The sequence below is a fragment of the Neolamprologus brichardi genome, chromosome 20, assembly GCF_056152115.1.
Source record: "Neolamprologus brichardi isolate AB-2024 chromosome 20, ASM5615211v1, whole genome shotgun sequence".
Taxonomy (NCBI): Eukaryota; Metazoa; Chordata; class Actinopteri; order Cichliformes; family Cichlidae; genus Neolamprologus; species Neolamprologus brichardi.
Genome location: NC_142123.1, coordinates 21,608,559 through 21,621,237, shown reverse-complemented (window position 1 = coordinate 21,621,237; position 12,679 = coordinate 21,608,559). Strand labels below are relative to the sequence as shown.

Here is a 12,679-nt window from a genome sequence, read left to right as displayed (position 1 = left end):
CTATCAAAAAGTTTGTTACTTTACACTGTTGCCGTACATTAATTCCCACCGGCAACCAGCATACATGCTGTGACGTGTTATGTAACAATTTCCTGCTAACTCAGGATAGCCGGGGGAGCATTTCAGCAGCCTTCTAGGTACTGCGCATTTTGGTGCCCCATTCCGACAGCTGCATCTCAGCACGGGGAGAATCACATCTTCATCCGGCAAGGACAGCTCACCGACAGAGCCCATCCTGGTTCTCCGCGGAGGCTCTGTTTCTACTTGCAGTACTGCACCGTCATCATCGCCGGGGGCCTGGAGTCACAGGCGTATCTCTGACGTTTCAGATGATAAGGTAACGGATGAAGCAGCCGGGCTAAACCACTTCCTGATTAACCCTAGCGACGACAAGAAGAACTGCTGCGTGGCTGCTGGCTGGAGGAGGAGGCAGGGGAGAAAAACTGACACGTGGATTACGCCTCCTAGGGCATCAGGAAAAACAGACTGCCCCCTCTTCTAGCTCTGTTTCGAATACGGCGATCACCTCCTCTCTCTCTGTTAGTCCAGCTTTACAGGTTATGGAATTCACCGTCAGGATCCTATGATGTGATTTCGCGCATACTTTTACGAGAAGATTTCCCCTTTTCACCCGAACGCTTACTTTTCTCACTGATCGACCGGAAAGAGAAGAAAGTGCAGTATACCCGGAGCGGTTGAGAAGAGGCTGCCGTCCGTCACCTCGCGTTGAATGGCAGTTATTCAAAAACATGGCAAGACCTATAGTCCAGATTTGGTCTGTCACAAGGACAACCACCCGCCCGCCAAGATCGTCCCCGGGTGTCATAAGAAGTGGCCTGAACACAACACCAGCTGGTCAAGGTAACCGTTGGTAACACCAACTCATCGGGGCTCGTTTTAACCATGTTTTAACAACTCTACTAAATCAAACCCACCCCCTAAAAGGCTCACAGAGGCCATATGGAGGGGGGAGAGTTTTTAACTTTTAAATCGTTAATGACGCTTAATGCCTGTCGGTCCTCTCAGGGTTTCTGAAGTGCTGTATCTGCTGGTGACACGTATCTTTTCTGGCCTTTCATGGCTCAGTGTTTTTATGCAGTGCTGTTTTGGCTAAAAAGAAGGAAATAACAGTGCTGCCTTTATGAAAAGACTGCCATGAACTATTATAAAGTTATGATGTACATTTTGAATTCTAGTATCTAATGTATAAATCTAACCAAACCATGTTAGAACCCATCACCACTAACCCCTGTTGAATGCCCTACAGGTTGGACTTGCTTCCGCCACATACTGTAGATAAGACAGCCCCTACGAACTGGTCTAACAAGGCCAAAGTTTGTCCCCAGCTGTTGGGGGATGTGCAGCCAAATTCAAATTGTTCTGCTCTCCTCCGGTGCAGGCCTGTGGCAAGGATATGGACAGTGGTGCTGCTGCTGGGGACGTGCCTCCTGTACTGCGCCCGTGTGGCGATGCCTATCTGTGCCGTCAGCATGGCAGAGCAGTTCGGCTGGAGCAAGAGGGAGTCCGGCATGGTACTGGGCAGCTTCTTTTGGGGCTACTGCTTCACTCAGGTGTTCGGAGGCTACGTGAGTGACCGGTAAGAAACCTCATGCTCCTATAAGTTGGTAGGCTCTGGGTTTATGATTGAGAATCATCTTGAGTCTATAGGACTCTGAAGTGGGTCTTCAGTTGGCATCTGTTCTAGTTTTAGAGTTGTAATTAAAATCAAGTCGCTTTATGTTGAACCGTGCTGGCACTGACGTAAGCAGCCCAGTGGTGTTTGCTCAGTCTACAGAGCGAGATGTTTGCCCTGTAATGTCATGTTAAGTCACAGTGTCATTAACAGATAAGCTGCATGGGTGTCTGCACAGTATTTTTTTTCCCACTCTAGAAACTGTTAACAGTCCAAAATACTTGATCTAAATGCTCACCTTATTTAGATCAAATATTGTCTGTGATTATATTTTCAGCCAAAGTTATCCAAAAGATTAAAACCTCTCAATGTGTTCTTCCAAGCTGATAGCTTAGAAGTCAAAAGTTAATATCTTAGTAAGCAAAAGTTAAAGCTAATGCAACCCATCTGTGCTCTGTTCACAGGGTGGGAGGTGAGAAGGTCCTCCTGCTGTCTGCAGCAGCCTGGGGTTCAATGACAGCTTTCACCCCAATCCTGGCCCACTTCTGCTCCCAGCCGATCCTCTCTATGACACTAGCTCGCTTCCTCATGGGCCTACTGCAAGGTGAGATTAGCGGTGTGCAAGATGAATCGTCACTTGAGATTACATTAGTGAGGTGTAAGATCCAGGTAATGAAAAAGGTCTAGGACAGTACTCCCATCGGTCGTAGTTTCAGGTTCCCGATAACTGGCAGACTTATTTGCATCTGTAATTGCTGTTTTTCAGTCGTTTGTCCCTGCCAAAAAGTTATGCTTCCGTTTAAATGGACTCACATTGCGAAGACTTCTGAAATACAGTGTTGAGTGAGGGCCAGAAGTTTTTTGATTATTTTTCAGACCTTTAAGATATCACAATGATGCAAATCTTTGACCTTTTGAATATAAAATGCCACCACTTTCCCCCCCGTTTTTGTAATTTTCTATTCTATCTATGGCCTTATGTGACCTTGAAACATTTTGGAGCCCAAGAAGACATTCGTGCCAAACCTGAAGACACAAAATTTCCTTTAGGGTTACTTGAGATATCATCTTCACAACAACTGAAGAGACAACAAAGCGATGTGAGGTCAGAGTGACTTTCTTTAAGTCCTAGTGAATGTTTGCCCCAGATTTGATGAGATTTTCTCAGTGTGCTCTAAAGATGTTGTGCACAAGAACAGTAGGGATGGGCAATCAGACATTATTCATCTGACCACAACTGATGCTGGCTTTAATGCCTCAAGAGCATTTGCCAGTAAATGGTCTTTCATTTATTTTCTGTGGCATTTCTTACAAAATTCTGTTTGCAATGCATCTGCTTACTGTCTGCATCAGGGAAGTCAAAATAATCTATCTGACCCACAGGAACTCGTGCAGACAAATGTTAAAGTCCTTGTTGGTTCATGTTTGCCGATGTTTGTCTTGTGTTTAATGATTCAATTTGTCAGTCACACTTACAAGGAATATGACTTGAACGTGTCCACTGCAGAGACAACAAAGAAATGCTAAAAACACCCTTGCACTAGCTAGTCTTTTAATGTTAAAAATGTGGGATCCCATGAATCCAAGATCTTTGAGTAGCCTACATTCATCATGGCTACTTTATATATAGAAAACAAATAATAATTCTCATATTTGTTGAGCAATCAAGACATATTTACCTCTGCTGGTGGGATGTTCGATTTGTCAAACAGACATCTGTACTTTGCTTCCTTTGGCTTTAGAACAGCGATTAAGTTTAGTCATTTAAAAGTGTCCTTAAATTGATTTGACTGCATTGTTTTATTTCAAATAACCCAGCACAGTATCATATGTGCTACTCTGTTTCTATTTTCTGTCACATTTTTATGTTTGTCTTATTAGACAATAATGTGAAACGTTCTTCCGCTGAACCTTAAGCCCTTCTAAAATTTGGCTATGCTTTGTGTTTTCATGTCAGGAGTTCATTACCCCTCTCTTGCAAGTCTGTGCTCACAAAAGGTAGTGGAAAGTGAAAGAGGCTTCCTCATGAGCACCGTGGGTAGTGGCTCCTATCTGGGGTGAGTCAAGTGTTATGCAATAACTGGGTAGTAGTGAGAAAAGGCTGAGTGTCCCTTCTTAGTTCATTATTGGGTGTTTTTATTGCAAAACGAGAAGGTTTTTTGTGCTTTTATTGATTTTAGTAGCAGTTACTATTAAATATGGTGATTTTGTTGTTTCTGTAAAAATGTATAAGGAAATTTCACAATAAAATTCTGTCATACTAATCACATGCTGAAATGTCTTTTTACAGGGTTGTGTTTTAACTTGTCATGTTGTTGTGGTTTTATTTCCCAGCACTCTGGTAATTGGGGGGGCAGGCTCCCTCATGTTGGACCTTTACGGCTGGCAGAGTGTTTTCTATGTTTCTGGACTCCTTTCAGTCCTGTGGGCCTACTGCATGTGGAAATATCTACTCAAAGGAGAAGGCAAGTAATGCTTCAGCTGTGTCAGTAGTTTCTGTGCTGTCTCTTATCTTGTACCTGCTCAACTGGAGTCAGCATCTTCTTCTGTGCTCATGTTCCTGTATTTTATCTGTGTTTTGTAGGGCCTATAATCACCCTGGAGTCCCTGGGCAGCAGTGGAGCCCAGTCCAAACTGACCAAAAGACATTGGTTACGGCTCTTAAAACAACCTGCTGTCTGGTGAGATAAAGCCTGTGTTTATTTATGAGGGTGTGACTTTATGTGCAATTGCACCTATAATTTTTGCACACATATTTTATGCTCTGTGCACATGTGCGTGCTTGTTTTCATATTCAGATGGATAAGCAGCAATAATCTTGCCTGTGTGCCTTCAGGTTCTGATGTAATGCTTCGGCTGATTTACTGCAACCTCAAAATTTCAGAATACTAATTGTAACCATTGCATGTGTGTTGAGCTAGAAGAAAAAAAAATAGGTGGAGGAATGTGGAAATATGTAAAATATCTTATTATCGGATTTATGTTGGTGTTCCTCAACTGTCTGAATCATGTCTCTGAGGTCTTTTCCTTCCAGTCCCTCCCTATGACCTAGATATTTATACACTGTAAGACACCTGATGTGCTCCATTTTCAGTGACACATAGTACATGTGTGCTCTTAATTGATCTGATCCCTGTTGACACCTCCACATATTACATGATAGTTTAGGCTTATAAGTATTACTATGCTGTTGACTCACTTTAACATAATGCATCATACCTTCATAGAGGTATCGGTTTATAACAAATAGCACAGATACAAACCTTTGTCTAATAGGAAAAACAGTATCTAAGTCAATGTGTCATTGTGTGCTAAAAAGCGCAGAACGAGTAGTTGTGTAATTATAATGGGCTCACTAAGACTTGTTTTTCTTCATTCAATAACCAGTGCCGTAATAGTGACACACCTCTGCACGGCGAGCACCTTCTTTACTCTTTTGTCATGGCTGCCGACATTCTTTAAAGACACATTCCCCGATGCCAAGGTAACTATTTTCTCATGACTCCTTTGATTATTAGAGAAACCAATCAATAAAAAAAGGGCTTAAAGGATATAAATATGAAAGACCGCACCTTTATTTACTAGACTTAGAGTCTACAGCCATGTGAGTGGCTTTGTGAAAGTGGAATTAGATATAAAGGCGCTTTGAACTATGTTCTAAGTTTTGCACTTATAAAAATCAAAACTCTGAATAGGTTAACATTTTGACCAAATGGTGGCACTTGAGGAAAAGTCAAGGAAAAATGCACTCTTTTGTAAACTCCTGTTTTGAAGCTTTGATTTTAGAATTTTGGCCATCACCATCCTGGTTTCTTGGAACCAGAAGTGACCACTTAAATGACACGGTGGATGATTCATAGACTGCATTGCTGCATTGCACAGACACAGATATCTGCTTTATAGCATACAAATAAAATACTACAGTTTGACTCTTTAGAATTCACATATAGGCTGTAGGAAAAAATAACCAGCAAAAATGGTGCCAGCAATATTATATGTCAGGTAGTTGCATTAAACAGGCTCCAAAAGGCACAAGTAACACAAGTGCAATTGAGTCATCTGGTTCAGTGACTCAAATTAGCTGAGGTGAACTAGCTTCGCGCATCTTATTCTGCATCTTTTAAGACTTAATGAAATTTAAGAAGGAGATTACGAGAAAGGATGAAAAATAAAATCAACCTCCCAGAACTGTTATGGAAGTAGATATTAGGTGTTTTTTTGGGGTTTTTTTGGCCAAAACCTCCTTTTTTGTACTAGGCTGCAAATATGTTTACTTATGGTATAATGTTGAGCATTTTACCTTGAAAATCTGTCTGACCAAGCAGCTGGAAAAATTACAAGAACTATAGTTCCTGAAGGGGCCACTTGAGCCTGGCTGCAAAACAGAGGCAATCTCCATAGATTTGCATGCTAAAATGTCCAAATTAACAAACACCACTGCAAAGCATCTTTACAACCTAGCACAAAAATGGCCCAAATTCATAACAGCTCTACAATTGGTGGGTTTTCTTGTTGTTTTAACTCATGTGTTTTGGTTTTTCTAAGATTTAAATTTTTAGCTGTGGCCGCTTTGATTGCCAGATTTGGTGATGTAGGCAGCTGTAGATGTCTGCTGGTCCTTACCTGTGCTCATTTGAGTCACTGAGTTGGATTTGTCTCCTGATGTTGGTGACTTTTGCATCACATGACAAATAATGTGGCTTGTGTACGTATGGACCAACAAGAAGTTTGTGTTTAATTTTTTATAAGTGGAACTCTAGTTTTAAATGAAACCAGCAGTGATGCGTGTCTGTGCAACGTATGAGGAATGTTACAAATGCAGCTGGTGCGTCAGGGATATTTGTATTTAACATACTTGACGAACAAGTATATTTAGCACCCTGCCATATTTCCTAAACATGGGTTCCTCTGGTTCCTTAAAAGCATGACAGTGACTAAAATGCTATTGCTTAGGCTTTAAATGCAGTCAAGAAACCACTGGGTTTCTACATCCATCTTCTAAAAATAATTTTTAAGACTCGTCGACTTTTTAAAGCAACATTAAGTCACAGTTATTTGTCACTAATTGTTAGGATCATCATCACTGAGACAGGTCACTAAAACAACACATGTCCTTGATACACTACACGAAGCTGGCTGCTGTATGTGGTCAAATAAAGCCCAAAAATATTTTATCTTTCCAGGGCTGGGTGTTCAATGTCATTCCTTGGTTAGTGGCCATACCGTCATCCCTCTTTAGTGGCTGTCTCTCCGACCACCTCATCAGTCAAGGTAGACAATAGGAGAAATAAACTGTACATCAGTATTATTTTAAATGTTTAGTGCACTGATATTGTTACATTTGACTTCCCTAATCTCTCTTCTGAATCCCTCAGGCTTCGATACAGCATCAGTGAGGAAGTTGATGCAGGTACAATATTTTTCAGTTGTTCAGTTATTCTGTTGTATGTTGCGTGTTTAGTGTGATTCTTCTTCCCAGTACAAAGTGCACGACTGTCCTGTTTACACTGCTTATGCAATGAATTATGTACAATTGTGTTTGATGTGGGGGGTTTTTCATGTGTCCATCCCTCTGTGTTAGTTTTTCTCCATGGGTGTGTCCAGTGTGTTTACCCTTCTTCTGTGTGGCACAACTACCTTCCCCTGGGCTGTAGCATTTGTGTCTGCCACCATGGGCCTCACCACCTTCAGTCACAGGTACTGCCACCCACTGTTTCCTCACACTCTGTAGCTGTATTCACACTTACGCTGCAGCCCTGAACTTTTCTAAACATTAACCGACAGAGGTGCTTATGAGAACACATTGATCCCACGTGACTGGATCAAATATTAAATGGTCTTTAACCTGCTTGTTCCTTAGTAAGAAATGTTTTGCCCCATTGTGGGTATTTGTGCAGATGTGAGGTTAGCTTTACATGTGAATGTGGTGTTTCCTGAGAGATTGTTTTGTGTTTTGTTCACTCAAACTTGATGATACAATTTCAGAATATTACCCTTATTTGCATAGCTGCTTAGAAATTAAATGTTAAATATTTCACCACTCCGCCCCCCCAGTGAACAACTTTGCATTTGAAAAAGTCTTAAATCATGCTGCTTGGCTCAGGCATAACCAAGGAAGACTTGGCAGGTCTCAGCTTTTATTAGGCATGCAGTTTGTGTAGTTGTCATTGTATCAGATCAGTGTCTGTAAGCATTTATGTTTTAACCACTTTACCTAGTAGTGCCTTATTACATTTGGTTTGTCTTGGAATTCGTCATCCCAGCTACTAACAGGGCATAAACGCTGACTTTAATTGTAATAAGTTAAAATAACTTCCAAAGTAAATACTGCATTTTTTTAAAGAATGCATCAATGCATGTTTGGTGTGCTAATAAGTATGCAAGCCAACTTGGGTTTATGGTAATGAAGGTACAGCCGCTACAATGGTATGATTCATTGATGTGTATTTAATAACTTGTGAACAACACTGGAGCTCTTTGGCACAGAGGAACTGGATACATTTTAAGAAAGAGTGACTAAAGAAAAGGATAAAAAAGAATAAGAAAACAATGATCAGTTCTTTGGTGGTTTGGGGCTTTTAAGGGATTTGTTCAAAGCAATAAGATATCAAAAATATATCTAAAAATAATCAGATATCCTTTAAATGAAATTGTGAGTGCACTTCTTTTAGTGTATTCAGTTGCATATTGAAAGGGGAAGCTTGAGGAACAATGACCATGGTAACCTTCAATGACTTTGCATCTGTTCATTAGCAGCCTTTTACCAGCCATGTGGTTTTTCTGTTTGATAAGATAGTGTTTATGTGTTAAAAGAAAAAAAGAATTTCCTTCCTTGTTACTAAAGCTGATTCTGAAGTATGATTTCACTAACTCAGAAGGCACAGCAACCGTGGCAGTTGGTCTTGAATCAACTGTAATCTCCACATTTTGACTTTTTTCTTGAAATTTTAACTTTATTCTCAAAACAATCAATAATATAGATTTTTTCTTACTGTGGCCCTAATACTACATTTTATACATATTTGAATGGTGTAAATAAAAAGTATAAGTCATATACATATATTACCTCGTAGTAATAATCAGTAAATATAATGATTATGATGTGGACAAAAAATGTATTTCATTTTGTTTTTTTGTGGCTCCATTAATGATATTTTGAACTCACTAAAGAAAATCTATTCTTCACTCTGGTTCCAGCCATGACGACTAAATGAGAGTGGAATTGATATAGATGTGTTTACAATAAACCAGTAAATATGCATTCAGCAGTAGCACAGTACAGACACAGATTTTCTCTCCATCTGTTTTTGTATGGGAAAGAATGCCATTCAGAGTTAGGCTTATACTCTGTTGCGGTTTGGGATGTATTTAGAGTCATTTCTGAAGTTCAAATTGACAATGACATGTTTTTCTTTTGCAGTGGTGTTTCTGTAAATGTTCAAGATCTTGCTCCGTCCTGTGCTGGCGCTTTATTTGGTAAGTTCTAAAAATGTGTTTTAGAACAATGGCAAAATGTTACACCTTACGAGTAATTACTGTACATTTCTTTTCCAGGCGTTATGAATACATGCGGTGCTTTCTCAGGTGAGTTTGTATTAATTAAAAAAAAATCTACTTGTCATGAATCTTTTACCAGTAGTTGCTTTCATGCTTTTAAGTGAAAATCATTGATTCACTTCTCTAAATTCAAACTTTGAGGTGACGTGCTGAATGTCAGTCCCGCTTGTCTCTTTGTCCCATGCATATTTCATCAAGGGACCATGATGAAGTTTGTGTCAGATGAATAATACAGGGATGAGGGGATGACAGTTAGTGGTCCTGTGAGGGACACAGAAAAGATTGACATTTTCTCTGTAGAAATTTAGATGTGGGACAAATTGAATAGTTTTGCCACTTAAAAGACATTGCACATGTTGTTACCGTCTTTGTGCTGCTTTGCTATTTATAGCTACTCTGTGTTCCTGTGCAGGGGTCTTAATGGTGTACTTCTCGGGGTATCTCATTGAGGCGACAGGCTCATGGGCTTCTGTGTTTGCCCTCATCACCACGGTCAACCTGCTTGGCCTCTGTACCTTCCTGGCATTCGCTGAGGCACGCCGGGTTGACATTGACTCTACTAAGGTCCGCCACCACAACATACACATCTAAATCGTCAGTTATTGGAGGGACCTGAATGTGACCTCGGGCAACCAGCAGCTGCGATATTATCCAGCGCATAGACGAAACTGCACACAACAATTATGAAAAGTTTGATTGGCTCTGTGGTTGTTTGACTGCAACAGCAGCACACAGCAGAGCCTGCACAATGTTACTGAAAAGTCTTGTCGGGCTTTAACCTTGGATCCTGGAAAGAAGACAACTGTGTTAAAGGGTGCTGTGCTAGTCAAGGAAGAACATGGAAGTAGGAAAGACTACACTACCTCCAGGCTCCATGGAAAATAGTTTACACTTAACATGTGTACAGACTGTGTTACTTGGGAATAGGAAAATCAAACAGATTGTTAACTGAAAGCCATAGCCCACTGCTCTGCTGTGTTTGTGCCGAAGGAGCTGTGAGAGTGATGGATGTGTCACTCTCCGGAGTGAGAGCTGTGACAGACCGAGGTGGTTTGTTTTTGCCCTGCAGGGATGGGTTAGGCGGCGTGGATGACACAGGGAGAGTCCAGCCTCTCATACCTGAAGTCTTTTATTAGTACGCCTCACTCAGCCGTCACTGAGAGATCTGAGTGACACCTCATTACCCAGCCACTAATTACTTTAAAGGCGGTTTAATGTCCTATACAATTTACCTTCTGTGGTTCGAATCACCGAGAGCTTTATGGCAGCAAGGCTTTGCCTAAGCGCTCTCGCTGATCGTTGTCTCCAAGGGTTTGTTTTAAGTTGAAAGACCAAAGGTTATTAATTAATTTAATTAATTGTATTTTCATTATTTGTAATTGCATGTCATAGAAATACCTCACCTAACTGCTTTGAGTAATTTTATATTTATATGGATAGAGTTTGAAAGACTTTTTTTTAAATTGTGTTAAATAGACAGGTTAGATGACAAACAACAAATATATGTAAATAATCACCAGTGTGATATCATAATAATGTAAAAACAACACATGCAGACAACACGATTCTTTAAGAAGAAACTTTTTTAGGTTGAATTATTATCGCACTTAATACCTTTGTTACTTAAGCACTAGAAAGGAAGTGATATCAGTATTTTGGAGGGCATCCATTAACCTTTCATGATAGATAGTGCTAGCTGTCACTAAGGCAGTTTGAAATAGTCTCCAAGTTACACAGTGACGTTATGAATGTTATGGGACAGGCGAGATAACGATAAATTATCGGATTCAGTACAATCGAACTGGAAACCTATGTAGCAACGTAAAACTAGCTGCATAACTCCGTCTGGAGGTTTAGGTAAATGTAATGTTTATCTTTGGCGTTCACAGTTTTATAAGTTCTGTTTTCATGTTAGGTCCAGATGCTTATTTGATACCTTAAATCTATGCATTTATTGTTTCGTGCCTCAGTTGAGCAACAAGAAAACTGCAAGACATGCACCTTCGTGGTAACAAAGTGTCAATTGCTGATTGCTGTACATTGCTGATAGTTGCCTTATTTGTTGGATTTTTGTTGCCTCTTTGTCTTTTGTTACTGTTATTGGCATACAACTGCACATTGGCTTATATTTTCTAGGATTTTATTCCATGTATACTTGGAGGTGTAACTTTAGGTAGAACATGAAGTGCATTTCTGATATTGGCATTGTCACTTGTTACAAAAAAGAATGAAGTCATAGGATTTATTTAAAGCGCAGCTCTCTGTCTTTCAGAGTTTAAAAAAAAGGAACTTTTCTTTACCTATTTATTTTTCTGTTTGGTAGAAAAACATAATCCTAAGTAGCTATAAATTATGATTACCGTTTTAAAAATTCTTATCTTTCCCCAAATCTCTTAAAATTCTGTTCGAACACTATGTTTTTAGTGTGGCCGTACACAGAGTGTGTTTTGCTTGGGTGTATCGATATCCACGTATTGGTATTGTTCCGGGATCATCATAATTAATGTTCGTTAGGGTGTGATTTTGGGCTAGGGTTAGTGTTACTGGGCTATAGTTATGGTTATGAGCTTGTGATGACATCACAACTTAGGTTTTGATGATCCAGCAACAACACAAATGCGGGGACATCAGATCATGCTTGTGTTTGTGTCTTACATAAGACTACTGTACAAAATAATCACTCTTCAATTGTTTTTTTTTCTTATGCTGGATCTCACAGTTGCTTGCACTGCACTATTTACAAATGCCGCATGCCTCTTTTTTTTTTGTTATGTTCTCATCTTGAAAATGTAAACCTTTTACATTATAAATAGTTTTCGCCAACATATCTTACTACAGGTTGCTGAAAGCCTTCTGTCAAATAGTTTTTGATAACCTGTAATGTACACGTTAGATAAAATAAAAGAAAAGAAAATGCAGTATTCTAATGTGTTTCAGATATACTGTATTTAAAAGCTCTTGAGTTTGAATAAAAAATATATATTTTTGTCAACTATTTTGAGTTTCTTCAATATGTTGCACAGAGAAAATACTGCGTGTATTTTCTCTGCATCTCCACAGAGAGGCAGTGCAGCATCAGTAATGAGGCGAGCACACGGCGTGCCTCCCAATCTCCAGATACTCCACAGTTCCTGTTATGTATAAAGGGGTCCTCCTGTTTAACAGCATACCCATGAAGTTTTCATGAATGTCGATTTGCAGCAAATATCACCAGCTTGTGCACGAAAGCGCCTTGTCATACACAAAGCTTTCAAGCTTTTCAGGAACCATAAAGGTTTGTCCTGGGAACCTTTTATTTGGACTCCATTATTTAGACCAGTCCAAAGCAGGTTCCACCGCAGGTTCGTCGTGTTCACACTACCGGCCACACTACAGCCCCAGATCCCGAGTCCAGGCCAGCAGTACTTATGTGGTGGCACCATATGGCAGGATGCTGTGTGCCATGTTGGCTAGCTGGCACTACCCACGTGCGAATGGCCAGACGCTAGT

At 40.1% G+C, this 12,679-nt stretch overlaps 1 protein-coding gene across 1 annotated transcript; it reads left to right on the top strand.

The window, feature by feature from the left end:
- Window positions 1–436: 436 nt before the first annotated feature.
- On the top strand, window positions 437–11,564 carry slc17a9b (solute carrier family 17 member 9b). Its single transcript, XM_006796352.3, has 13 exons — window positions 437–861; window positions 1,400–1,597; window positions 2,098–2,237; window positions 3,591–3,690; window positions 3,968–4,098; window positions 4,218–4,314; window positions 5,021–5,117; window positions 6,817–6,904; window positions 7,009–7,043; window positions 7,215–7,330; window positions 9,054–9,109; window positions 9,188–9,217; window positions 9,603–11,564. The coding sequence occupies exons 1-13, from the start codon at window positions 731–733 to the stop codon at window positions 9,779–9,781; spliced, it is 1,398 nt and encodes a 465-aa protein (XP_006796415.2). The 5' UTR covers window positions 437–730; the 3' UTR covers window positions 9,782–11,564.
- Window positions 11,565–12,679: the final 1,115 nt, after the last annotated feature.